This window comes from Pristis pectinata, chromosome 22, assembly GCF_009764475.1.
Source record: "Pristis pectinata isolate sPriPec2 chromosome 22, sPriPec2.1.pri, whole genome shotgun sequence".
NCBI lineage: Eukaryota > Metazoa > Chordata > Chondrichthyes > Rhinopristiformes > Pristidae > Pristis > Pristis pectinata.
In genome coordinates this window covers 9,758,230-9,785,010 of record NC_067426.1, presented here as the reverse complement: position 1 = coordinate 9,785,010, position 26,781 = coordinate 9,758,230, and the positions used below count along the sequence as shown (strand labels likewise).

At 39.4% G+C, this 26,781-nt stretch overlaps 1 protein-coding gene across 4 annotated transcripts; it reads left to right on the top strand.

Annotated features, from left to right (window-relative positions):
* LOC127581692 (tRNA selenocysteine 1-associated protein 1-like) lies at positions 1 to 26,781 on the top strand. 4 transcript variants are annotated; one of them, XM_052036322.1, is made up of 10 exons: positions 9 to 183; positions 2,859 to 2,956; positions 5,982 to 6,081; positions 10,473 to 10,528; positions 13,671 to 13,802; positions 14,847 to 14,966; positions 15,579 to 15,744; positions 17,797 to 17,830; positions 20,478 to 20,610; positions 25,351 to 25,487. In XM_052036322.1, the coding sequence occupies exons 1-9, from the start codon at positions 157 to 159 to the stop codon at positions 20,579 to 20,581; spliced, it is 837 nt and encodes a 278-aa protein (XP_051892282.1). In that variant the 5' UTR covers positions 9 to 156; the 3' UTR covers positions 20,582 to 20,610; positions 25,351 to 25,487. The 4 variants fall into 4 exon arrangements, with proteins under 4 accessions (XP_051892279.1, XP_051892282.1, XP_051892281.1 ...); XM_052036321.1 differs by having other exon boundaries at positions 20,445 to 20,610; XM_052036319.1 differs by lacking the exon at positions 20,478 to 20,610 and having other exon boundaries at positions 1 to 183; positions 25,351 to 26,781.

Here is a 26,781-nt window from a genome sequence, read left to right as displayed (position 1 = left end):
GGAGAGCGTCGCTGATCACCGCTCAGGCGGAAGGCGAGGTCGAGGGGCCGGGCCGCCGTTTGTCTCGCCTTCCCTCCTCCCTCCCCCCGTTGAATGCACCTCACTGCCCCGAGGAGAAATCGAGAGAGGGGGAGATAAAGCGCAGGAGCGAGGAAGATGTCGCGGAGCCTGTGGATGGGCGATGTGAGTCGGGACGGGAGGGCGCCGCGTTGCCTGGGTTATTGGCGGCTGCCGCTGTCAGTCGGGGGCCGCGGGCGGTCCGGGGCACCTCCCACCCCTCGGGGAGCCGCGGCCTCCCGGTGGCAGCCCCAGCAAGGCACCGGCTGGGCTCCCTGAATCTGACGGTGTCGGGGGTGTTGGTGCCGAACCAGCAGATGTCCCAGATTATCGGATGTCATTGAACACTCCTCCACACTTTTGCATTGGTATTGGTTTATTATTGTCACTTGTACCGAGGGACAGTGAAAAACTTGTCTTACAAACCGATCGTACAGGTCAATTCGTTACACAGTGCAGTTACAGTGGGTTAGTACAGAGTGCATTGAGGCAGTACAGGTAAAAACAATAACAGTACAGAGTAAAGTGTCACAGCTACAGAGAGAGTGCAGTGCAATAAGGTGCAAGGTCACAACAAGGTAGATCGTGAGGTCAGAGTCCCTCTCATCTTATAAGGCAACCATTCAATAGTCTTATCACAGTGGGGTAGAAGATGTCCTTAAGTCTGGTGGTACGTGCCCTCAGGCTCCTGTGTCTTCTACCTGATGGAAGAGGAGAGAAGAGAGAATGACCGATGTCATGATAACGTTTAGTGAACCCAGCCAGTGGAGAGGGAGAGTGGGAACCGGGGGCCCCGGCGAGTTCTCAGGGAGCTAGGACCTGGTTAATAGAAATTGAAAACATCTGGTGAGCCAGATGCAGAAGCATTGGGATTTCTGAATGGTTAGATACTGGATTATCTAAAAGACATATCTAATTTCTTTTAGTTAAGATGAGATATCTTTATTAGTCACATGTACATCGAAACACACAGTGAAATGCATCTTTTACATAGAGTGTTTTGGGGGCAGCCCACAAGTGTCGCCACGCTTCCGGCGCCAACATAACATGCCCACAACTTCCTAACCAGTATATCTTTGGAATGTGGGAGGAAACCAGAGCACCTGGAGGAAACCCATGCAGACACAGGGAGAACATACAAACTCCTTACAGAATGCGGCCAGAATTGAACCTGGGTTGCTGGCACTGTAAAGCATTACGCTAACCGCTACACTGCCGTGCCTGCCCTAACTCTGATAATCCACTGTTTTCTCTGTCCACCTGGTAATCTGTTGAAAATTTGGCTCTGGATCACGTAAGGATGAGGTTGCCCAATGCTAACATGCATAAGTTTACTGTAAAAAAAATATGTTCAACTGACTTCTTACAGTACCACTGATAAGTTGTCAGTCTCTTTTGGAAGTCAGAGGATGGCTAATGCAAAAAAAGTCTCACCAATCAATCCAGAGGGTCTGCAATTTAAAAATAACCATGGCTTTTTTAGGCATCTTGACTGTGAGTTGCCAGACCTTCAGAATCATAGAGTGATAGAGCACAGAAACAGATCCTTTGACCCACCAAGTCCACACTAATTATCGACCACCCGTTTACTCTAATCCCATTATTTTTGATTCTTCCCACATTTTCATAAAATCGTCCCAGGTGCTACCACTCACTGACACACTAGGGTTAATTTACAGCGGCCAATTAACCTACCAACCTGCGCATCTTTAAGATGTGGAAGGAAAACCGAGCACCCGGAGGAAATACACATGAACGCAGGGGGAACCTGCAAACTTCACAAAGACTGGACCTGACGTCAGGATTGAACCTGGGCCTCTGGTGCTGTGAGGCAATGGTTATATTAGCTATGGTACTGTACAAAGTCAACCACTAAATTCTTGAACAAGAGTGCTATAGGTCAGGCTGGGGGTGAGGATATTAGTGAACCTATTTAATTTCTTATAACAGAGCGACAGTTGTATTGGTGCCAAGTTTTTTAAAACTGAGTTCCAATTTTCATAATTGTCATGGTGGATTTCAGACCCTTGTTCTCTGAATTGTTAATGTAGAATGTAATCACCATCTTGTCTCTCAAAATGTATTTGAGTACATTTTCTCACCTTGCTCAGCTAAGAGGGTGACAGCTGATCTACTGATTTCCCTTAGTAAAGTACTGAAATGTTCTAACATCATACTACTTGGCTATGTAGTTTATGGTTGAAAGTAAAGGCTGTTAAGTAAGCTATCTATTTTGGGACTTTTAAGAAACTATAATGTAAAACACCATATAGACTAGTGTGTTTTGGACACTAATTCAGACTCCTTCATTTCACAATCTTGGATGCAGGAATTCATGGAGCAGGCAGGTGACTGCACAGAAGGGTGGGTTTAAGACAGGTCACCGTTCTGTATGTCCTGCCAAATGATTAAGAACAGGGTTGAAAGAGGCCTCAGTGTAGAATGGCCATTTCCACCTCGATGCAGAAACGCGTGTTGTCCAAAGGAGCAGCAAATGGAGAAAGTTAAGTGGGTCTTGTCATTAGGAGAATCCCCCACCAGTAAAAATATAGTTTAGCAATTGCTTTTTAAGTGATAGTTTTGTTCTGGAATAATGAATGGAAACATTTAAAAGATCAAGATGTAAAAAAGAGAAGCCCATTCTTTTAGTCACCTGCATCCCTGGTATTTTTAACTGGAATAATTAGACAGTTATTAGAGTTTGAACAAAAAAAATCCAAAATTGAAACTACTAAATATAAATATGTCTTAATTTGTTAAATATTGAAATAACATTCGCCTAATTCTGTACTTTTTTGCAGTTGGAAAATTACATGGATGAAAATTTCATCTCAAGGGCATTTGCCACAATGGGTGAAACTGTAATGAGTGTAAAAATTATTCGTAACCGAGTGACTGGGTAAGAGTAATTGTTCTATTTCGTGAATAAATTATTTATCAAAATATTATAATATTGGACATCATAATTTTAAATTGGTAAATCGTTTTATTATTGGTAAATTTTATTGATTTATATATTCAAGTTGCATCATCATCATCTCACAGGGTAAAATCCCAGTGAAGGTGAGCATGTTGAGTTACCACAAAAGGCGATGTTAGAATAATAAAACTTAAAAGTATACATATTGGAAAGCTGAATCAGTTGCTGTAACTGCATTGATAAAGTAAAAAGAAAGGTTAACTTAAATGTAAAATAGTTTACAATTTATTCAATTCAATTAAGGGGAGCTAATTGTATAAATCATGTTCTTCTTTGAGTATATAAAGTTTCAAAATGTCCTCTTGATAAGTTATAGGAAGAAAAATCTCCCAATACATAGTTAATTTCATTACCCTCCAAAACACTTCAAATCCAATTAAACACCAAATGACATGTAGGCACATTCGTAACGTGGGGAAATATGGCACCCAATTTGCATAGGTTCCACAAATAGCAATGAGATAAGTTATCAGAATGTTATTTTGATGTAGATTGAGGAACACATATTAATTAGGACCCTGTCAGAACTCCCCAGCTCTTCAAATGTTCTCACAAAATTGCAAATGGCTGCATATTTAGTGAATAGAGAAATAGAACCTAGGTTTGAGATCTCCTCAAAAAGACAGTGCTTCCAACTGTACAGCAAACCCTCAGAAATTTGCTAAATTAGATTAAAATACTACGCTCAAATCTGTAGAGTTTAAATCCACAACCTTCTGACTCTGATGAGAGTGCTAGCATTGCACGTTGGCTGATATTTAATGTAAGTTGAACAGTTTATAGATCCTAGGAGTTTTTTTTTGTGTCCCCTTGAATTATACACATTACAATCTGAAATCAGCTAAATGTAATGAATCACAAGTTTTGGCAAGACAATTTAAAAGTGCAGTATACACAGTGATTCCTACTGTCCAAAACTATGCTGATGTAGTACAATGACTGTTTATTAGATTGATCCCTGGGATCAAGGGGTTAGCTTATGAGAAATGATTGAGGAAATTGGTCTTATACTCTCTGAAGAAGAAAATGACATGATCTCTGGAAAAACGGGATTTTGACATGGTTTGACAGATAAGATGTTGTAACTCCTAGCTCGGAGGTCTCGTAATGGAACCCAGCCACTTAAGATCAAGGTGAATTTCTTAATTCAGGCTTGTGAATCTTTGGAATTCTCTAAGAGGGCTCTGGATGCTAAGCATTTAAGTATATTTAAGGTTCAGATAAATAGATCTTTGGACCATAAGAAAATCAAGGATTATAGGGAATGGTCAAGAAAGTTAAACAGGAGTTGAAGGTCATCTAATTGAATGGTGAAGCAGGAATGAAAGACCATTTGGCTTACTCTTATTCTGTATGCCCTTCAAAATTTATATTATTTTACAACAGGAACTTTCTTTTATGTCAATCATCCTCTAAGCCTATTCACCTTCGGGCTTATTTAAGGCACTATCACTTACTAAGTCAGAACATTAAGGGTTCAGTCTTTTAGATAGGATATTAAATAAAGGAGGTGCTGCATTCTATGCAAAGATTTCTCCATGCATCTCAGCCAATATTTATCCACCAATATCATCACTAAAATAGATTGTTTGGTCATCTATGTAATTTATTTTTGTGAGACTTTGAATTGGTTGCTGCTTCTTCCTACATTGCAATAGTAGCTTCACTTTGAAAATGATTCATTGGCTGGAAAACATTGGATGACCTGAAGCTTAAAAAGACACCATATCAATACAAATTCTTTCTTTCTTATTGCATGTTGTGAAGAATAACAATTTATAAATTGGGTAAGCGTTTAATTAGATCCTCTTAGATATTGCATTATTCACTTCATAATCTCATGTTAACAGTTGATAAAAAGAAACACTATGATGCTGGAGGAACTCAGCAGGCCAGGCAGCATTTGTGGAGAAAAGCAGGCCGGCAACATTTCGAGTCAGGACCCTTCTTCAGGACTGAAGATAGGAAAAGGGGAAGCCCAATATATAGGAGGGAAAAGCAGAGCAGTGATAGGTGGACAAAAGAGGGGAGACAGGGTGGGCACAGGGTGGTGATAGGTAGATGCAGGTAAGAGATAGTGATAGGCAGGTGGGGGGGAGTAGGGGAGAGCAGATCCACCAGAGGATGGCTCAAAGGTAAGGAGAGAAAGGAAAAAAAAAGGTTGAAAAAAAAGCTAGGAAAGGGAAGAAGAGAAGAAGCATGGTGGGGGGGGGGGGGGTGGTGGATTACTTAAAGTGGGAGACTCAATGTTCATGCCGTTAGGCTGCAATGTTCTAAGACGGAAAATGAGGTGCTGTTCCCTCAGTTTACGCTTGGAATTCTCCTGGCAGTGGAGGAGGCCGAGGACTGACATATCAGTGATAGTGTGGGAGGGGGAGTTGAAGTGATTGACAACGGGGAGATGCAGATCGCGGTTACTGACAAAGCACAAGACAGAGCAAAATGGTCACCTAGTCTGCGTTTGGTCTCACCAATGTAGAGGAGGCCACACTTGGAGCACCGAATGCAGGAGATGATATTAAAGGAGATGCAGGTGAATCTCTGTCTCACCTTAAAGGTCTGTTTGGGTCCCTGGATGGAGGTGATGTAGGGGCAGGTATTGCACCTATGGCAGGGGCAGTGGAAAGTTCCCGGGGTGGGATTGGGAGGGGGGAGGAGTGAACTAGGGAGTCGCAGAGAGAGCAGTCCCTGCGAAATGCAGAAAGGGGTCAGGTGGGGTGGGGAGGGGAAGATGTGCTTGGTGGTGGGGTCCTGCTGGAGATGGAGGAAGTGGCGGAGAATGATGTGTTGTATATGTAGGCTGGTGGGATGAAATGTGAGGACAAGGGGGACCCTATCCCTGTTGGGTCTAGGTAACAGTTAATAACATTTGTGATTATTGTGTAACATGAATTGTTTAGGCTGATATGATGATTCAGATTTTAACTATTTTTTTTACATTCAGGACGCCAGCAGGTTACTGCTTTGTGGAGTTTGCGGACCAGGCTACCGCAGAACGATGTCTGCTTAAGATCAATGGGAAAAAACTTCCAGGTGCTTCACCTGTAAGTATTTAGGTCGAGGTGTTAATCAAAGAGATACCACTATGAGAGAATAGACAAATCAATTCAATAAAACTATTGTGTATAGCATGGTGATGTTACTTTAGTTTGCAACTCAGTTGTAAATCTGTATTTGGATCCTCGGAGTTCATGTTCCGACAGTTGGATATTTTGATTACTAAAGAATATTTTTAGAACACAGAGCAGCACAGCACAGGAACAGGCCCTGCAGCCCACATGTTCTGCTAAACCAATTACATTAGTAATAAAATGCCCAACTAAACTAAACCCTTCTGCCTACACAGTGTCCATATCCTACTATTTCCCTCACATTCATGTGCCTATCTAAGAGCTTCTTGAACGCCCCTATTGTATTTGCCTCCACCATCACCCCAGGCAGCTCAATCCAGGCACCCACCACTCTCTGTGTAGAAAAACTTGCCCTGCAAATTTCCTTCGAGCTTACCCCTTCTCATCTTAAATGCATGCCCTCTGATGTTAAACATTTCAACCCTGGGGAAAAGATACTGGCTGTTTATCTATGCCTCTCATAATCTTATAAACCTCTATCAGATCTACCTTCAGCCTTCGCCTCTTCAGAGAGAACAACCCTAGTTTGTCCAACCTATCTCATAACACATGCCGTCTAATCCAGGCAGCATCTTGGTAAACCTCTTCTGCACCGTCACCAAAGCCTCAACATCCTTCCTATAATGGGGCGACCAGGACTGAATGTAATAATCCAGATGTAGCCTAACTAAAGTTTTATAAAGTTGCAGCATAACTTCCTAACTCTTGAACTCAATGCCTCGACTAATGAAGGCAAGCATGCCATGTGCTTTCCTTACTGCCCTATCAACCTGTGTAGCCACTTTCAGGGAGCTATGAACTTGGACCCCAAGATCCCTCTGTTCATCAACACTGTTAAGGGTCTTGCCATTAACAGTGTACTGTCACTTTACATTTGATCTCCCAAGGTGTAACACTTCACATGCGGCTGGGTTGAACTCCATCTGCCATTTCTCCGCCCATATCTGCAACTGATCTATATCCCATTGTATCCTTTACCAGTCTCCTATGCTATCCACAACACTAATCTTCATATCACTGCAAACTTACTAACCCACCCATGTACATTTTCATCCAGGTCAATTTATATACATCACAAACAGCAGAGGTCCCAGTATGGATCCCTGAGGAACACCACTAATTGCAGACCTCCAGCTAGAATAAGTCCCATCGACCACTACCCTCTGTCTTCTATGGGCAAGCCAGTTCTGAATCCAAACAGCCAATTCACTGTGGATCCCATGCATCTTAATCTTCTGGGTGAGCCTCCCATGAGGTACCTTGCCAATCACCTCACTAAAATCTACATAGACAACATCTACAGCTCTTCCTTCATCAGTCACCCTCCTCACCTCGTCAAAAAACTCAATCAAGTTAGTAAGGCATGATTTGCCCTGTACAAAACCATGCTGACTGTCCCTAATTAGGCTATGGTTTTCCAAATGCTCATAAATCCTAAGAATCCTCTCCAGTAACTTCCCTACCATTGACATGAGACTCACTGGTCTATAGTTACCAGGATTATCCCTGTTTCCCCTCTTGAATAATGGAACAACGTTATCTACTCACCAGTCCTCCGGGACCTCGCCTGTGGCTAGAGAGGACACGAAGATATTGCTCAAGGCTCCAGCAATCTCATCTCTTGCCTCTCAATAATCGGGGGTATATCCCATCAGGCCCTGGGGACTGATCCACCCTGATGCTCTTTAAGAGACCCAACACTACTTCCTCCTTTATTTCGAAATGTCCTGGCACATTAGCATGTTCCACACTGACCTCCCTATTGTCCATGTCCTTCTCCTTGGTAAATACTGATGCAAAGTACTCATTAAGGACCTCACCCACGTCTTCCACTACCAAGCACATGTTCCCCCCTTTATCCTTAGGTGGTCCAACCATCTCCCTAGTTATCCTCTTGCTCTTGATATATGTATAGAATGCCTTAGGATTCTCTTTAATCCTACTTGCCAAGGACTTTTCATGGCTCCTCCTGGCCTTCCTAATTCCCTTTCTGAGTTCCTTTCTGGCTTCTTTATAATTCGCAAGTGCTCTGTTTGATCCTAGCTTTCTAAGATTAACATACTTTTCCTTTTTCTTCTCTCAACATTCAAGGTTCTCTTACCTTGCCATCCTTGTCCTTCCTTCTTATTGGAATGTACCTGTCCTATACTCTGTATAGTTGTGTACCCTCCACATGTCAGATGTGGACTTGCCCAAACACAGCTGTTCCCAATTAATTCCCTAGTTCCTACCTAATGCTCTTGTAATTTGCCCTGCTCTAATTTAATGCTCTCCTGCAAGGTCCATACTTATCCTTATCTATAGCTATCTTAAAACTTAACGAGTTGTGGTCACTGTTCCGTAACTGTTCTCCCACTGAAAGGTCGGTCACCTGGCCAGCCATGATACCCAACACCAGGTCCAGTATGGCCCCTCCTCTCGTTGGACTATCTACATATTGATTTAAGAAACCTTCCTGGATGCACCTAACAAATACTGCCCCATCTAAACCTCTTACACTAAGGAGGTCCCAGTTTATGTTAGGGAAGTTGAAGTCTCCCACAACAACAACCCTGTTAGTTTTCCTAATCTGCCTGCATATCTGTTCCTCAATGTCCTGGTGGCTGTTGGGGAGTTCTGTAGTATAATCCCATCAGAGTGATTGCACCTTTTTATTTTTGAGTTCTACCCATATAGACTCAGTGGATGAGCCCTCCATTATGTCCCCTCTGAGTGCAGCTGTGATATTGTCCCTGATTAGTAGTGCAACTTGACCTCCCCCCCACCCCTTTACCTCCCTCTGTATCTTTTCTAAAACATTGTAACCCTAGAACGTTAAACACCCATTCTTGTCCCTCCCTCAACCAAGTCTCTGTTATGGCCACAACATCATAGTTCCACGTACTGATCCATCCATCCATTTCTATCCATCTGACATTGATCTGTTTAAATTGCAGTGATATTTGTTAAAGGACATGCTGGGGATTGCCTATTGCACAAATATTGCCCAAAAAATATGGCACATGTGACACAACTAGTGGAGCTGTTGCCTCATAGCACCAGAGACCCAGATTCAATCTGACCTCTGGTACCTTCTATGCAGAGTTTGCCTATTCTCCCTGTGCCTGTGCAGGTTTATTGCCCACTGTAAATTGCTGCTAGTGTGGTGGATTCTCGGGGAGTTAGATGAGAATGTGGGGGAGAATATGCTAAAAAATGTAATGGGATTAGTGTAGAATTAATGTAACTGCGTGGTGGATGGTCGGTGTGGACTTGTTGGGCTGAACGGCCTGTTTCCATGCTGTGTCTGTCTATGAATATAACACTGCAATTCTAACCCACGTTTTATCTTTTACTGCAAAATTGGGTGATTGATGGCCGAATTTGGAATTAAACGGAGTGGTGATGAGATTTCAGCACCACATTGTACTTCAGAAAAATCAAGTTTTGTAATTTGTATTTCTATAGCTGCCTTGCATATCTTATAATTCCAAGGCCGAAATAAATATAATACACACGAGGAAGATATTAGTAGCAGGGTAATGAAGGGAAGGACTCTAAAGAATGGGATGAAATTAAAATCCCTTGAAAGCAAGAGAGAGAAGATTTCAGGAGGATCCCAGAAGGCAGACACTGAAATGAAGAGGAATTGGAACAAGGTCTGAAGTGAGAGATGTGAGCACAGATATAATGCTGTATGAGGCCACTGACAGAATTAAGTGATGGTGGGAGGTGTATAAAATTGAGAATAAATACCTGGAGCATAACTCTGATAATCCATTACCAGTGCTAGACTAGCAGATTTTCCAGACTATTGGATGTTATTCCTCTTATAAGGTGCTTATATTTTACTATTTTAATAAGTTATACAGTAGTATAATAAACTTTCCAGTGAAGTGATGAATTTAAAGGGAGCAGGAAATATACAAGCATTCATGACCTCAGCTCCAGCTACAAGCCTACCTACGTTCCTGACTTCTGGCATTCCATTAGCCCAACCCTGGCTCTTGCTACATACCTGTCCCACAATCCAGGTCCCGTCCCTGGCTCCACTCTGGACTTCATGCTCTGGCCTTGCACCTCGCTTGCAATCTGGACCCCCATCTTACATTCCAGACTAATGAGTGAGCTGGATGCCAAACCATCAAGGTTTCCAAAAAATAATTGGATGCTATATTGTCTGAATTTTACAGTAATACCCTATAATAGAATAATTTTCTGAGGCCTTACTACGGTCGTAACCATTCCTAAGGCTCAGATATACTGTCACTTGTTAATTAAAATCAAACTACATTACCACATATAACAAATTGTTTTTTTGCTAGCAGCCCAGAAGATTTAAGCTTAACTATGCCACTTATGGAAAGCAGCCAGATAACAGGTAATTTATTACTGGACTTTTACAATTGTTGATAAGTTCAATTGCTCCTTTAATTGTGTCTTTGATGGACTTAAACACCAGAAAAAATCCTTACTGTCTCCTAGCCACATTGCTCCCCTTGGGACAGGATCCACCTTTGCTTCCTTAAGTTTAAGTGGGCAGACTTGAATTTATATGGGCCACAATGGTTTACATCATGATCAAAACATGTATTCCTCCATATCACAATCGTTCACAACTCAAGGATCATGCTGGACTGCAAAGATATCCCAGCTACTTTTTGTTTACCTCCATTCCATGCATGTTCATGTGCCAGTCTAAATGAAATAACTAATTGAGATAGCTCTAAAGAAATTTACAAATGACATCCTTATTGTCTTGTAACCAAGGTGTTTTCTTCCTACTCATTCTTCTTGGCCTGTCTGTGGTCTTTGAAATTATTGAACATACCATCCTCCTTCAATTTTTCTACATTGTTGTTCAGCTGACTGGGATTACCCTGCCTGCTTCCATTCCTTGGTATACAGTCATAGCCAAAGAATATCCAGCAATGGCTTTCCTTGTTCCTGCACCACTTCCTCTAGAGTCAACCAGGGATCCATCCTTGCTGGCATCATCCAAGAACATGATGTTAGGTTCTATAAGTAATTTGAAAACACTGTATTTTAGCCCGAGATATCTTGACCTCTCCAGTGTCTCTGTGTTATAAGGGTATAAGAAATAAAAGCAGGAGTAGGCCATTCAGCCTGTTGAGCGTGCCCTGCCACTCAATAAGATTATGACAGATTTTTCACCCTTGGTCGACATTCCCTTCACCAACCCCATAAGCCCTTGATTCCTTCAATATCTGAGAACCCAACATCTTTTTCTTTAACTTTCTGAATTTCCTCTCACTAAAACATTTACTTTACTACTTAGCTTAAAGCCTTATCAACAATTCCAATTCCTTGATTTGCTAGGACACTGACCCCAGTCTGATTTTAAATTAAGCCCATCTCAACAGAACAGCTTCCCCTTTCCCCAGTACCTCATGAATTGAAACCCATTTCTCCCACAACAATCATTGAGCCATACATTGAATTCAGCAGTCTTATTTACCCTATTCCAATTGTCATGCAACTCGGAGAGTAATTCAGAGATTATTACCTTAGTGGTTCTGCTTTTTAATTCAGATGCTAGCTCTCATATTCCTTCAATAGAATCTCCTTCTTTGTCATATTTATGCCATTGGATCCCACATGAATCAGAACAACTGGATCTGCCCTTTCCTCTTGAACTTGGAGAGCTAGACTTAATCAGATGTCCTTAACTGTGGGACTAGGAAGTAAACACAGTCTTTGAAACTCATGTATTCCACTAACAATACTGTCTCCCTTTACCACTACATTCCTAATGCAAAGTTTTGACCCAAAACGTCAACAATTCCTTTCCTCCCACAGATGCTGCTTGACCCACTGAGTTTCTCCAGCAGATTGTTTGTTGCTCCATATTCCAGCATCTCCAGTCTCTTGTCTCACCACTACATTCCTTTTCACTTACCCAACTATTATTACCTCCCGGTACCATATTATTGTGGTCAGTTTGCTCATCCTTTCAGATTCAGATTAGTTTATTGTCATACACACCAGGGTGCAATGAACTTCCTTGCTCAGGTGAAGTTCACAGTATACATGGCAATAATAAATACAACAATAAATATAGTGACAAGTGCAGAACAACGGAACGGTGCAAAGTATGGTAGTGCAAACTGAAGTTGTGCAAAAAGAAGTGCTAAAGTGACAATAATGGAAGAATTAGAATTAAGGGTTCAACATTGTGGCAGCACCACCAGGAAGGGGATGTGAAAGAGGTGATTGCAGTCTCAGTCCCTAATCCACAAAAGATGCAAGAACTTTGCACCCCTTGGACAAGTGCAGAGGCTGAGGCTCCTGCAACACCAACTTCTGGATCCTCATATTGTTATCGTAACCTTCCAGAATTCCTTACTCATTAAACTCTGTGGATATTGCAGTCATAGGATGTCATTAGACTCTCTGTCTGACATCCATCAGTTGAACTTCAGGAAGGTAGAATTCATTGTTTGTTTAAGCCAGGGCCAAGGAAAATGTTCTCTCATTATCAAATCTTTTGTTCCTGGCAACTGCCTCAGGCTGAACTAGACCTCAGTAAAAATATTTTACAGCCATGGCATCCTATTTGCCTCAGCTGAACTTCTGACCACGTATTTTTCACAGCTACAAAGACTGCCTTGTATTGCTCATCTCTATCCACGCCTCAGCCCATCTGCTTTTGAAACTTTCCTCTCTATGCCTTTCTTAACTCCAGAAGTAGTCCAAGCTCTCCTGGTCAACATCCTGTCATTCATTCTCTGCTCATTCACTTTGGCTCATGTATTAGTTAGCGTCATGTTTCATTCATCCATTACCTAAGGCGGTGTATCTGATTTTCTCTGTTAACTCCTCCAGACCCAATATCCTGTTTTCCCCTAATCCTGATCTTTTACCTATCCAGACCTGCCTTTACCCTACCCTAAGTGGTCATGTCTTTAGTTATCTGGCCTGAGCCTTTGTGATTTCCATCCCTAATCCTTCATATTTCTCTCTCCTTTAAGGCTCCTTAAAGTCTATCTATTTGACCACTTAATTATCCCCCATGAACATCTCCTGCTGTGGCTTGGTGTCAATTTTTGTTTGATTAGATTCCTGTAAAGTACCTTAGGATTTTTACCTGCATATGGGTAAGTAGTTGTTATATTTTTAGAAAAATTGTGGTGGTATTCATACTCATGGCCGATGTAAAGAGATGTTGATTTTATTCAGCAATGACAAATTTCAGTAAAATGTAATTTCTATGTCAATTTCTGATGACCAAGAGCAATATGCTGAGGTGAACAGTTAAAACCAGTGCCTAAGTATGAAAACCAACCATTAGTTGAATTAAAACATGCTGTAAGACAATTTAAATTATTAATGAAACAAGATGTATTGAATTTCTCAGCAATGTTCATGTATGTTTTCACACTATTGCTGAAAATTAAGCAGAATTTCTCTCTAGTTTGACATATTTGGGGTCATATTCATGGTAGATGCTTGAATGCATGTTTAATGCTTGAGGATAAATGTTCTTCATATATTTTGTCTAGTCCTGAATATTCATTGTTTGTTGGAGATTTAACACCAGAAGTGGATGATGGAATGCTTTACGAGTTTTTTGTTGAAAAGTATCCCACGTGTAGAGGAGGAAAAGTGGTACTGGACAATCTGGGAAATTCCAAGTATGTACTGGTTATAGATTTTTATTAACGTTAAGTTCAATGTTCTTTGTGTTAGAGTTTCTCTTTATGCCATCCATATTCTAGAAGTGGTCATAATAGTCAATAACCTTTCTTGTGATATCTTGAAGCCAAATATTCTAAATGATTGATACTGTGTATGGATGGAGCAACACAGTGCATTGGTATTGTAAATAGTGTGGCACAGACAGGATATAAGTTGACACTTGCTGTTTATCATAGCCACTAGCCATCAATCACACCAGCCTGATGGGTTGACACCAAGGAACAACATGGTGCTGCTGCAAGTAATGCAGCTGTCTCACAGCTAGTGACCCAGGTTCAATTCAGACCCACAGTATTTTTGTGTGGAGTTTGTATGTTCTCGCTGTTCCTTAGCTAATTGCAAATCTGTGAAGACCATGGGCTGAAATTGTTGAAGGTGTGATGTTTCTTGCATGGAACCCCAGGCATGTGCTTTGAAGGCAAATATTCTACTATACCCACTAGGTTTGAGAGGATTTTGAAACAACCCTTAACTTGAGGGTTGAGGACTGCTGTAGCCTTGGTTAAAGGGCTTTGCTTTATCTGGGCTGTTGTCAGATTCAGATAGGTCCATCTCCCTCCAGATAGTTTCTTTAACATTCCCTTGATGCTTTTCACCCCAAACTACTCAATCATCCCTTCCCTCTGCTTGACACCCTTTACTTAATCATCTGCACAACCTACTCTTCCCCATACAACCCTTCAGATTCCCATTTTGCTCACTGATTCCCCTCTGCACCATCCACTGCTCTGCGCCATCTTCTTTGTGACTACCCTTTCCCATTTTTGTTCTGTCCCCTTCACATATCCAATCCCCAATGCATTTCCAACACAGTCCTATATAATGGAGGAGAGATGCTCTATATTATAAAGCACAGTGTTTTGGCTTGCATGGTAAAATATCAGAGGGACTTGAATCATCCAATCCAAAAGCTGTCATACCCATTGCAAAGTAATCAGGTTAGAGATAAAACATGATTATTTTCCCCCTTTTTTTTTTAGAGGTTACGGCTTTGTGAAATTCTCAGATGAAGCTGAACAGAAGCGTGCACTTTCTGAGTGTCAAGGTGCTATTGGCATCGGAGGGAAAGCTTTAAGGCTGAGTGTGGCAATACCAAAAACGTAAGCAACATTGGAGAACCACAAAGGTTGGGCGTTGCACTTTCTACACTATCCTTCTGAACCTTTTATCTCTACTATTGGATTTAATGTAGTCCTTTAGAAAAATTTGTGGCAGTGTCTACATCTAGTTAAGTAGTTGTAGAAAGCACTGCGGTAGATTAATTGCATTGTGCCACTCAAATATATTAGTATCTCAAAAGGTCTTACCTGCAATGATTAGTTTTAGTGGAGTGGTTAGAAGCTGTGAAGAATACTTTAGAATATGTGCTTTAACACTAATGTGCGTAGAGCCAGAACATTTTATATTGATTAGTGATAAGAGCTGAGGTTCTGTAGAAGAGTGCATTTCACAGAAGTGTACTTCAGTGGGTGTTACAACATTTAATTAGCAAAATTATATCCAAGTTTCAGAGGCAGCAATTATAGTCAAGACTGAGCTTAAAAGGTGTTTTGCTGTTATGTCTACATTTAAAAGCACTTAATTCTTTTTTTTAGTAACTAGAACATACAGCCAACAATAATTTTATACTGGTGAGATCTCAGTTATTTAGCATACATAACCTTGCATCTTTTTACCATAAGGTAACAAGTAAAATTACTTTTAACTTTCAGAAATCGTGTAGTGAAGCCACCTGACTACAGTCAGACATATACCTACAACTACAGCCAGTATTACCAACCATACCAGAATTACTATACTCATTGGGGATATGATCAGTACACTGGCAGTTACAGCTACAGCTACCAACAATATGGTTATACACCAAGTACCATGCAGGTAAAGTCATCAAAAAGCTAGAGAACTAGACCACCATCTCCAGCCCTACTATGTGTTAGGTTGATCAAAAATATTTTATTCTTGAATATTTTGTTCTCATTTACATAAGCCCTGTTAATTTTCTTCTGTTTGTCTTTATCACTGTGGGTTGATTTTGTTCTTGCTATCTACCAATCTCCTGCATCAGTTTATAAATATTGTGAATAAAGGCAGCTATAAATTATATTAGTTAAATTTGTATGTTCAGTTTGGAGATTATTCAACAATTTGGAGGCCATGTGACAGATCAAGTGAATGGACAAAACGATGGCTAATGGAGGATAATGCAGGAAAATGTTCTATTCACGTTACCAGGAAGCATAGTATAGCAGAATATTATTTAGATGGTATCACTCTAATAATTGCTGGCATTCATAGAGATCTGGGTGTATGTGCTCAAAAAACAGAAATTAACATGCAGGTGTAACATTTTAATTTGGAAGGTAAACGAATTGTTGGCCTTTATTTTAAGAGGTTAGAATAGAAAGAGTAGAGAAACCTTGCTACAACAGGGCTTTAGTGAGACAACCCTTGGAGTACTGTATCCAATGACTGGATTAGAAGAATGAGTACTGTTTAGAAAAATGAGAAGTGATATTGAAATATGAGGTGACGTGAAAGGGGGGACATGATTCATATTGGGGAAAATCTATGACCAAAGAGTATAGTTTCAGGATAAAAGATTGCCCATTTAAAACTGAGATGCAAAGTTATTTCTTTCATCAGAAGGTTGTGAGTGTTTGGATTTCTCTATCCCAGAGTCATTAAGGCTGACAAAGATTTTTGGATTGTGGGAGAATTGAGGGTTACAGGGATTCTGCAGGAAAGTGGGGTTAAAGCCAACAATCAAATCAGCCAAATTACTGAATGGCAGAGTAGACCCAAGGGACTATATGGTCTACTCCTGCTCCTATTTTGTATGTGTTTTATATCATGTATCACATGTGAGCTACCTGCTTGTGGGTGCCACATTTAAACATCAATTATCAGTAGAAATAGGAGAGACATCAATTTTTTTTCCATGGTATCTTTATTTAGTATAGTCTATTAAATGTGGGGAGCACTTTGAAATATTCTTCATTGTTTCCTTATTATTGTCTGTCTTTCATTATGCTTTCTCTATATGCATTTTAACTAGGAAAACTTAATTTCCAACAAAGTAATTTTTCACTATAATTGCTAAGTGTATGGGTAGTGTTAAAGTTGGTTGAACGATTCTTTGTTTAAAGGTGAAGAAGTGTTATCCTGCATGTTGGGTGAAATTGTGCACAACTCAGTCATGATACTACATCTTTCCACTGCTCATAATGATGCACTCATTTTCGTTTGTTGTTTTAGTTTTAAATTTGTTGGTGATTTTGTTTAATACATGCATGGCCAGCATTTCTTGCCCACCCTTAATTACTCTTTGGTGACTTTCTGGCCATTTCAGAGTCAACCACAGTGCTGTTGTGTTATAAAAACCAGATAAAGATGACAGTGTTCCTTTCCTGCAGGACATGAGTGAATTAAATGATTTTTTTATGACTATCTGGTAGTTTAACAGTTATCATTTCTAGTATTTTTTCAATTCCAGAATTACTCAATTGATTATTTTCAAATTCCCGTTTGCATTCCTGTCTCCAGATCATTAATTTGGATCACTATTGTTGTGCATATCTTCATGCTACTCTATCCATTGTTCTACTGTCCCCCTGATGTTTTGTAACTGCAACAAAGTTTGACCGCTTGATGTATTATTCTGAGCCTGCTAAAAAAGCTTTGCTGCCACACGTTTCTACTATGGGGAACATCTCCTAACTGTTGACAAAGTAATTCATTTGTGTTGCTTTTAAATTAACACTAAATTTCACATGGTCCAGTGTTCTGATGACCATTGATAAAATTGTTTAAAATAGAGTTTGTGTGGGAAGGTAGCAAACAGACAAAATAACCAAAGTATTTTGGGATATGGAGGGTACCAGAAGTATGTTGGGATATGTAGATTTGAAATCAAATTCTTATTGTTTACAGAGTTATGAAGAAGTTGGAGATGATGCTCTGGAAGGTAAGGTCAACATTTCTCCTCAGTGTCCGATACAGTTTAATCAAAACCTACAAAGTCAGTTTAGTGATGTTTTTAATTGATTTGTACGTTTTCTTATTGTAAATTGATAAGTTATTACAGTCCATAAGGTTTAAGAAAGTAAACTCCTTGGGCAACAGCAGTCCATAGGAAAGCCTCCCACTCTTGATATCTTGTTTGTCTCTGGCTCCTATCATTTTCTTTCACACTTCCTCTTACAGTTTGTCTATTCTTTCAGAAAAAAATTTCATAATTTCATCACAGGAGGAGCCATTTCACCCTTTATATCAGTTCTGCTTATTTCAAATTAGACCTGTTCACCTCATACTTTTGCCTTTCATTTGTACTTTATTTTGCTACTTACTTAATTTCTTTATTTGTTCAGTTTCCTCCTTGAATTTTGTTTCAAAATCACCTTGTGGTTGATTTGGTAATGTATAGTAATGGGAGTATGGAATACATGAATTACAATTCAGTGTGAAAATTTTAAATCATTTTGCCCAAGCCACCAGAATTTCCTTAAATATGTTTCTAACATACTGTATTTGCTGTAGTCCTTGACTACAATTATACGACACCATGACCTCTGACAGGTCAATGGGTTTTGCCACTGCTTTAAACCATTAGAAAAGTACCCTAAATGCACTGATCCAGGTTTTCCTGGAGCTTTTGCCTCTGATGTACTTGTTAAAGGTGCAAAATTAAAGAGAAAATTATGGAGTAAGTGATACACCATATGGTATTTTTCTGGCACCTTTATGCCACTTCACTGCTTCCCATGCCTTGAAGTTAATTATTATGTTCCTCCCCCTCAATTAAAATCAATGACAGTCACTGTTCTCATTGATTGAAGCAACTTTCATACTAGTCCCACATTTATTTAAAAGTATTATTTTTGGTGATTTTTATTTGCTCCAAGTTTCTCATGTTTCCCAATACTTAAGCTTGTTTGTTTAGTTCTCAATACATAGCATCTGATATATTTCAGAACATCCATTTATTATTATATGTGATAAATTGATTTTTGTAAAGTTGTTTCTAATCAGTTGAGAGATTTTCTTTCAATCTCAAATGAATTAGCATGAAGGCAAAAGATATTATGGCTAGGTATCTGCCCCACTTCTATTTACATTATATCTTTGTATCCTGCTATATGGTGATTTTACTACACAAATACAGGCTAATAACTTTGAACAATATATTTTAATTTTCTAACAAATTCAGGCTTTGTCCCTTGCCATGTTTGGTTCTTACCCTAGTGAACTGTTCTGCCAGTTTCATACTGCTTGATTCTCAGCTTGCCTGATGTCTTGCCAGCAGGCCAGCTGTCAGAGTTATCCCACAGCCAACATTCAAGTAAGATCTTGTATGACAATCAACAAGTATCAAGTTCGATTCTGATATAGCTGTGGGATTGCACAGATTTTGGGGGTTCAAAGCAGTAATTTTATAAAGTATTGCTTCTTCATTATTAATTCCGGTCTGTCAGAATAAGATCACGTCTTTACGGGAAACATCATGTCCAGTGTAGAGATAGATGTCCTAGTATTTGACAATGTTTTGGTCATCTTTTTCTGGTGGGTGCATTGCCAATTTGTCCTAATTGGGGAAAATATGCAGGAAGTTATCAACTGAAAGTTTGTGTTCAAATGTGAGATTTAAGTTGTACCTAAATTCACTGAGCTCACTTTTGCAGGAAAACAGGGACTATTATTTGTTCAAGCATCTGCTGAATAGAAAATTATTTTTCACAGATATTAAGCATCATTTTACATTGAGTTGGAAGGTTCTATTTCTGTTAATTTTAATTTCCTGCCATTATTTGTAACTTACGGGCATTTGCACATATCAGTAATGGAGCAGTTTATTACAGGGCTGTTGTGCAACCTACACTGTGCCTTCTAAGAGTGCCGTTATTCCACTATGGGATTAAACGTGCATATACAGAAGTGTCTTTGACCATTGTCTTGATTCTTTCCATCTTTATCATTTTTCTTCATATCCTTACATCTCTGCAATTCTTTGCGCACAGTCACTCAGTGGTATCTCACTTTGGCAGGTTCTCATACTGTGTGAATCTGAATAAAAGGCTGAGTTAGGCTGTTGAGTCATGGGGACTTCACAGCTGAGCATAATCCTAATGTCTGTGTACACACCTTCCAGCAGGAACCACTGGATAGTGATTAGAAGTGGAAAACCTTGGCTTATTTTTCACCTCTCTAACTAGGGAGAGGATTTATTAGCACCCTGACTATAAACCTGGCTCAGGTTAGATAATTCACCACCAGACTCAGATTGACTGAGGTACTGACATTTTCAACTCTGTATGAATCACTGCCACTATGTCTGACAGTGTTACAGTATCATCTATAAAAAAAATTAAATTGTTGTTTGGAAAGTTTGAAGAGAACACACATGTTCCACTGCAAGCCTGAAATTTTTACCTCAGAAGGTACTTAAGAACTTATTTAAGAATAAAGAATTGAAAGTTAATTATAAAGCACTTATCATGCTGGCCAAATAGAATTCCTGTTCCTTTAAGGGATCCTTACTGGTACTGCCTCATTAATGCACTGATTATACTTATTTGGCTCAGTGCATCATGGAAATATGCCTCTTCCTGCTCAAGGCCTCTCCTTTCCGGGTATATTCCTTCAGCCAGGAGGATGGGGTGGACAAAGCCAAGGACTTCTCCATGACTACAATCACCAGTGCTGTTCCATGTTCTGCTGACCGGGGTGTATTTGCCTCGGCTAGACAATGTAAGTTTTTGTCTCCAATGAAAAAGTTTGTTTCCATTGGGTACCCCATCTAAAGCCCCTACGGGAGGTTTACGAGTGACTGGGTGTCCAATATCCCTCTGATTTTTTTTTAGTTGTAACTACTTAGTTGTGAGGTATGTGGTTAAAAAGATAAAGTATCACAACGGGGCAATTTTTCTTTACCTGGGTTTGAGTGAATGTTAACAGTTTTTTTTTAATTGTTTTTGTGAACATTTCAAAGAAGAAATCCCATATTTTGTCCAAGTCTCAGTTCCTCAATCTGTGAATTGAATTCTTTGTACAACAACCCATAATCAGGCTGTCCTTTTGTGAAGGTGGGTGAAGAATCCAGCAAGTTAAGTTCTCTTCCAAAATGTAGCATATTTGTTGGAGACCCCATATTTGTTGGAGACCCCAATGAAGAGCATTGTAACGTATATATTCAGAGCCTGAAACCAAATGCTGTTTTCTAGATAAATGCTCAGAAAGTCAGACAACATCTGTGTACAAAAAAAAAGCAAGAGGTAGAGTCTCAAGGAATAACTTTTCATTGGAACTAGAAAAACTCAAGAGGTAAACCAAATTTTAAGATGTTGAGATATGAGGAAAGGGAGAACAAAAGAAAAATTCTGTGTGGAAAGCAGAATGATGAAAAGGGTGATGGTGCATGGCGAAGTGGTTATAATGGAGTAAGAAACAAAGAAAATGTTGTTGAAGAGGTGCAAATGGGAGTGGTAGAATCTTAAAACAGATGGGTCTAAGAGGCTGTGAGTTACCTAGTTCATAGATGAAGTCCTGTGCCTCACTCTTAAGAAATTTTTGTGGGAAAAAAATTAAATAAGCACAAAATGCAAAAGAAAACAAATTTTGTCCAACTTTCTTTTTTACAATTTGCATACACAGATAATATGAGGGATCTTTTAGCACATCAGGTTATTTTACTGTCTACCCTATATTTGATATATGTTTGAAAGTGTAACCGAAGGCTGGAAGGTGGTAAATAGGGAGACAAGAGGCTGCCACCTACCTCCACTCTCCCCTCCCCCTACTTGGCTCTATCTGCCATTTTTTTTCCTTCACCTTCCAACTTTCAGTTTGTTTTTTGCTTCAGATTCCAGCACCTGCAAATGCAGCCACTGGCCACTTAGATTTGCTTTGGAAACTGACAAGGCAATCTCTTAAGTGCCCACCACCACCCCCCCCCCCCCCCCCCACTGTGAACCAGCAGCTACAGAACTATCATTACCATTGGGAGAAAACCACCTTGTAGAAGGAACACATCTTCACTTATAAGGTGGGATTCAAAGGGAAATAGGATTCCACGGTACAGAAAGTCACAATATGGACATTTTTCTAGGAACACAACTCCTCTGTAATGTGGAGGTCACCTGTAGTGACTCCAGTGAATGTTGGTTATTGGTCTATCTCCTGAAATGGAGATAATGAGGAATTGAAGGGAAGATTCTGATATGGATAATGTGAAGGAAGGGTAGATATTGGAAATAAAGGTGAAGAAAGTTTACATTTCAGGGTGGAGTTTTTCTTTAAGCTTGTCACTTTTTTCTGATGAGAGGTTATTGACCTGACACACTAACTTAGGATCTCTCTCTCAAATGTCAGCATTTCAAGCGTTTCCTATTTTAATTTCAGATTTTAAGCATCGGAGTATTTTGTCTTTATTCTTCTAGATTCCTAGTTCATGTTCTGTGTCAACTGACCCTCACAGGACCTTTGTAGCAAATTTTAATGATTTTACTGTGCTAGGTTAAGCTTTTCAAAATGTTCCCTTTGCCTACTACTTTTAAAACTCACGGTCCCTCCGTCCCCCCCAACCCTCTTCTTATGTTTTTATTTTGGTATTTGGATTTCCTTCTCTCCATGTTATAGCCTCATTTCCAAATCCTTTCTTTGTTCTGATTTTTGCTGCTTGCAAACATCTTTTGTTTTCCTTTTTTTCCAGTCTTTGTTTTGTTTCTGTTTTACTGCAGCAAGTAGTTGCTGACAAAGCAAGCTACAGATCAGAATGTCAGACACAGGATGGTGCTGGTCAATGTATCATGCCATATGATGTCTAGGACTTAAGTAGAAAACTACTGGATCTTCTGTGATATGGTTCACTGTGACCCAGTTACATATTTTAGTTATATGTTGTACTTTGTCCTCGGCCAAAGTCACCACTCCACCTCCCGTTAATAAGACTTCAGCCAGTACTCAATAGGATTGATCGATATGTCTTCTACCTTGCTTTTTTCACCAAAGGAAGTCATCCAGGACTTTCCTGTTCCCCAAACCAAATCACTAATGAAATAAATATATTATGTACGGATTTTTCTAAACAACTATATTTCCTGATCTTTCCAATGATTAATTTATCTGAGCAGACTCCCATATTATGTATTCCCACACCAATACAGAATGCTGGAGAGAACCAAGATCTGTGACTGAAACTTGACATGAAGATAGGTTCAGGCTAGGAAATGTACTCATTATGGCATGTAGGGAAAAAGCACATAGAGACAGGTGACCTAAAGATGCTTCAAATCACACACAAACTAGTATCTTCACTGGCTTCATATTTTTATATAAAATTTCACTTTGTTTGCAACAAATTTTACCTTATTTAATTATAGCAGTTGCTACTGTTACAAACTCAATTTCATGTAACTATACAGTAAATGAGGCCATTTGGCCCACTGTTCCAATGCTGTATCTTTGAAAGAGCTATCCAATAGTTGGCACTCTTTCCCACCGCCCAGCAAGTTTGTCCTCCTTGGTTTGAGGATGGTATCCCTGACAACATAATACATACTCAGTGCTGTACTTATCAACTTGGATTTTGTGCTCAAGTCTCTGGGATAGGTCTTGAACTCCCAGGTTTTGATTTGGAAGCAGGATACCTGGCATCCACCAAGTCACAGCTGATGTTTTGGATGGCGAGTAGAATGTTAGGAGATGGAAGCAGAACATCCACTGAACCCTGCTGTTTACTGCAACTTTGAAATCATAGTAGATGTATAAACTGTCTGACCTAAAATTGTCCTGTATTTACCCAATGATGATATCACTGTCATTCACACCTTATATTTCTATGATGGTATGCATCATGGCACCAAAATATACAGATTAAATTAGCCTCAGAAGACATATGAAGGGTCAGCACTAGGACCCATGGGCAGAGGAGGTTTGTAAACCGAAGTGTAGAATCTTTGTTCACGTTGTGCCAAATAACTTGGCTTAATTATTAATACGGTAATGACAATATAATAAATCCAGGTAGAGTACATTGATGCCAGCAGTACTGCAATAATCATGTGAATTGTTGATGTATTGGTCAAGTTGTTACATCTGTAGCGTGCAGCTGCAAAATGATAAGATGTCTTATTCGTTATTGGATAGCACAATAGCTTGTTAGTTTGTTTTAAATCCAAAGTCAGATTTCTTTTTCATTAACCCAGGTAATGCTAGGAATATTGCTGGGAAGATAATTGCCACCATCATGGGTAATTAAGCCCTAGTTTATGCCTTAAAAAGGGTGATGCTCACTTTATAATTATGCCTAAAGAATTTAACAAAGTTACATGAGTGCAGGAAATAAGAATTTTCGTGAACATTTTGTGATAGAAAGATTTTATGTTTGCTGGATGTGTTATGGAAGCAGAATGCTCTGGAGTGAAATCCTTTCATTTTTATTGTCATATCCTATGGTTTCCCTCCTCAGCTTGTTGTGATTGATAATAGTTCTCTGAAATTAGATTCCGTAAATCTAATCCAACCTCAAAAGAGAATAGAAGAGCACCAGGAATTAAGCCAAAGGAACATAAGAAGGAAAGCTAAAAAAAAAATGGCTGGAACTTGAGACTGAAAAGATAGAAATACTGTGGCTAATAAGGTGCAGATAGGCTTAATGCCTACATGACTTCTGTTCCGTGTCCCTAATGAAGGGAGGTGTAGTTTTTATAGTTAAGAATATTTAAGAAATTGTATAGTTAAGATACAGTTAAGAAATTTAAGCTCTAGGCAATTGGATTGCTGTAGACTATTAGCCATTTTATCTCCAACTTTTTAACACACATTCACTGCTATTGCTTTTCTTGCCCATTTCTTGTAGTTCTTTTCTGATGGTCTCTTATTTCTTCTGAGGTGGGATAAGATCCGCAGGAAATGATTAGGCGAACCATGGTATGGAAGAGAATGGCAACCTCTAATAAATTTACAGAGGAATACATAAATGATAATGAGGAATGAAGTGCAAAAAAGACAGTGTGTACACAGATCTTGGGAGGAAGGAAAGAGAATGGCGAGCCTTGAATTATTTTTATTCAATTGATGCTTTGACTATTGCAAACAACATGGTATATAAACTAGTAGAACCATTGTTTCACAGAGCCAGAGACCTGGGTTCAATTCTGCCCTCAGGTGCTGTCTGTGTGGAGTCTGCACGTTCTGCCTGTGACCATGCGGGTCTCCCCTGGGTGCTCCGTCTTCTTCCCACATCCGAAAAATGCATGATTGGTAGGATAATTGGCCATTGTAAATTGCCTCTATTTTGTAGGTGAGTGGTAGAATCTGGGGGGAATTGATGAGAATATGGGGGAGAATTTAAAAAATGGGATTAATGTAGGATTAGTGTAAATAGGCGATTTTGCTGTTAAATCAAGGTTTCTCTCACTAGGATCATAAAGCATCTTCATTGTGTGACTTATATATTGAAGTGTCACTCTTACATTTGTCATGTTCCAGATCCAGTTCCTCACTTGGATGTTGAAGAAGCTAATGCACAATTCATGGAACAGAGTGAAGAGTTCTACGACGCCCTAATGAATTGCCATTGGCAGCCATTGGACAGTGTCGCATCTGAAATCCCTGCCTCGGCCCTGGCCTAGCAGGTTCATATTGCTACTAGAAAAGCATAAAAATTCCTGATGATCCATGGGATTTTTTTTATATCCCTTCACTCTCATTTTCTGGTTCTGGCATAATTCTTGTTTAATATGGTTCTTACTGTGACAAAACAGATTTAACAAATGCTGTATCCTCTTGTTCCAGTTTTATCCAAGGTTTTAAATAAACAATAATTTCAAAAATAGTTTTTTTTAAGAAAGTGGATCTGCTTCCCAAAGTGTTAGAGTTAGGGTTGTCCAAATAATTAATTCATAGTTCTGGAATGTTTTAAAAAAACAATTATAAATAGGAGTAGGAGCCAAAGATGTTATGTGGTATTCTCATAACCAAGTGTAGAGCTTCATGGGTATTACATGAATCACAACACCAGAGAGTGCCTTATGATTCTTTTTGCATATTTTTGCTCAACATTGAGTTTTAAGTCTAGAAAATTCAAATGCCCACTGTCAGAAAGATTACGCAAAAATACAGATCTTATGTGAGGAAAGTATGACATTGGTCAATGCAAGTTTTATGATGTTATTACTATTTGCATTACAACCTGATTCGGTACTGGTCTATTCACTACATTTTGTGTGTATACATTTATGTCATGAATTTTCTTATTCATCCCCTGGGTTTTTTTTTGGTATTAAAATCTACATAGGCCAGCTAAAAAAGTGTCATTATGATGCATCATTGTGGACACTTGAACAGAATAGGATTCTGTTGTGATTCTAAGCTTATCAAAATAGAGGACAAAATGGAAGTTGTGATGAAATTGAGTGTAGGACACTGTTACTGGTATAAATTCTTCTCAATATCTACCTCCAATACACAGTTGTGGGATTACAAACTTTGATGAAGCATGGGGTCAGATTTGCTTCCAACTTTCAGAAATGCAATTCACCCCAGCTAAAGTTACAAGTTACAGTTTAAAGAAAAGGGTAAGTAAGATTCATGAAAAATATTTTGTTAATTCTGCTTATGCATCTCACCGTGTTTTTTTTCAGGTATTTTTCCAGTGTTGTTTCTATGACCTGGTTGCTCACTACTGAGTACGACTCTAGATTTGTAAATTTATAAAAACATAGGGTATAGTGGGGACTTATTTGTTAATAGAAAAGGTGATAGGCATTTATTTAAGGCCATTAAGTCCTGCTTGCAAATGTTGATGTTTACATTTTCCTAGTTATGCCTTTGTTAAATCTCCAATTTTATGATATCCAGAAGCCTGTAAAAGCAAATTTATTTTGTAAACTAAAATAAAGGCAATTTTTAAAGATGAAA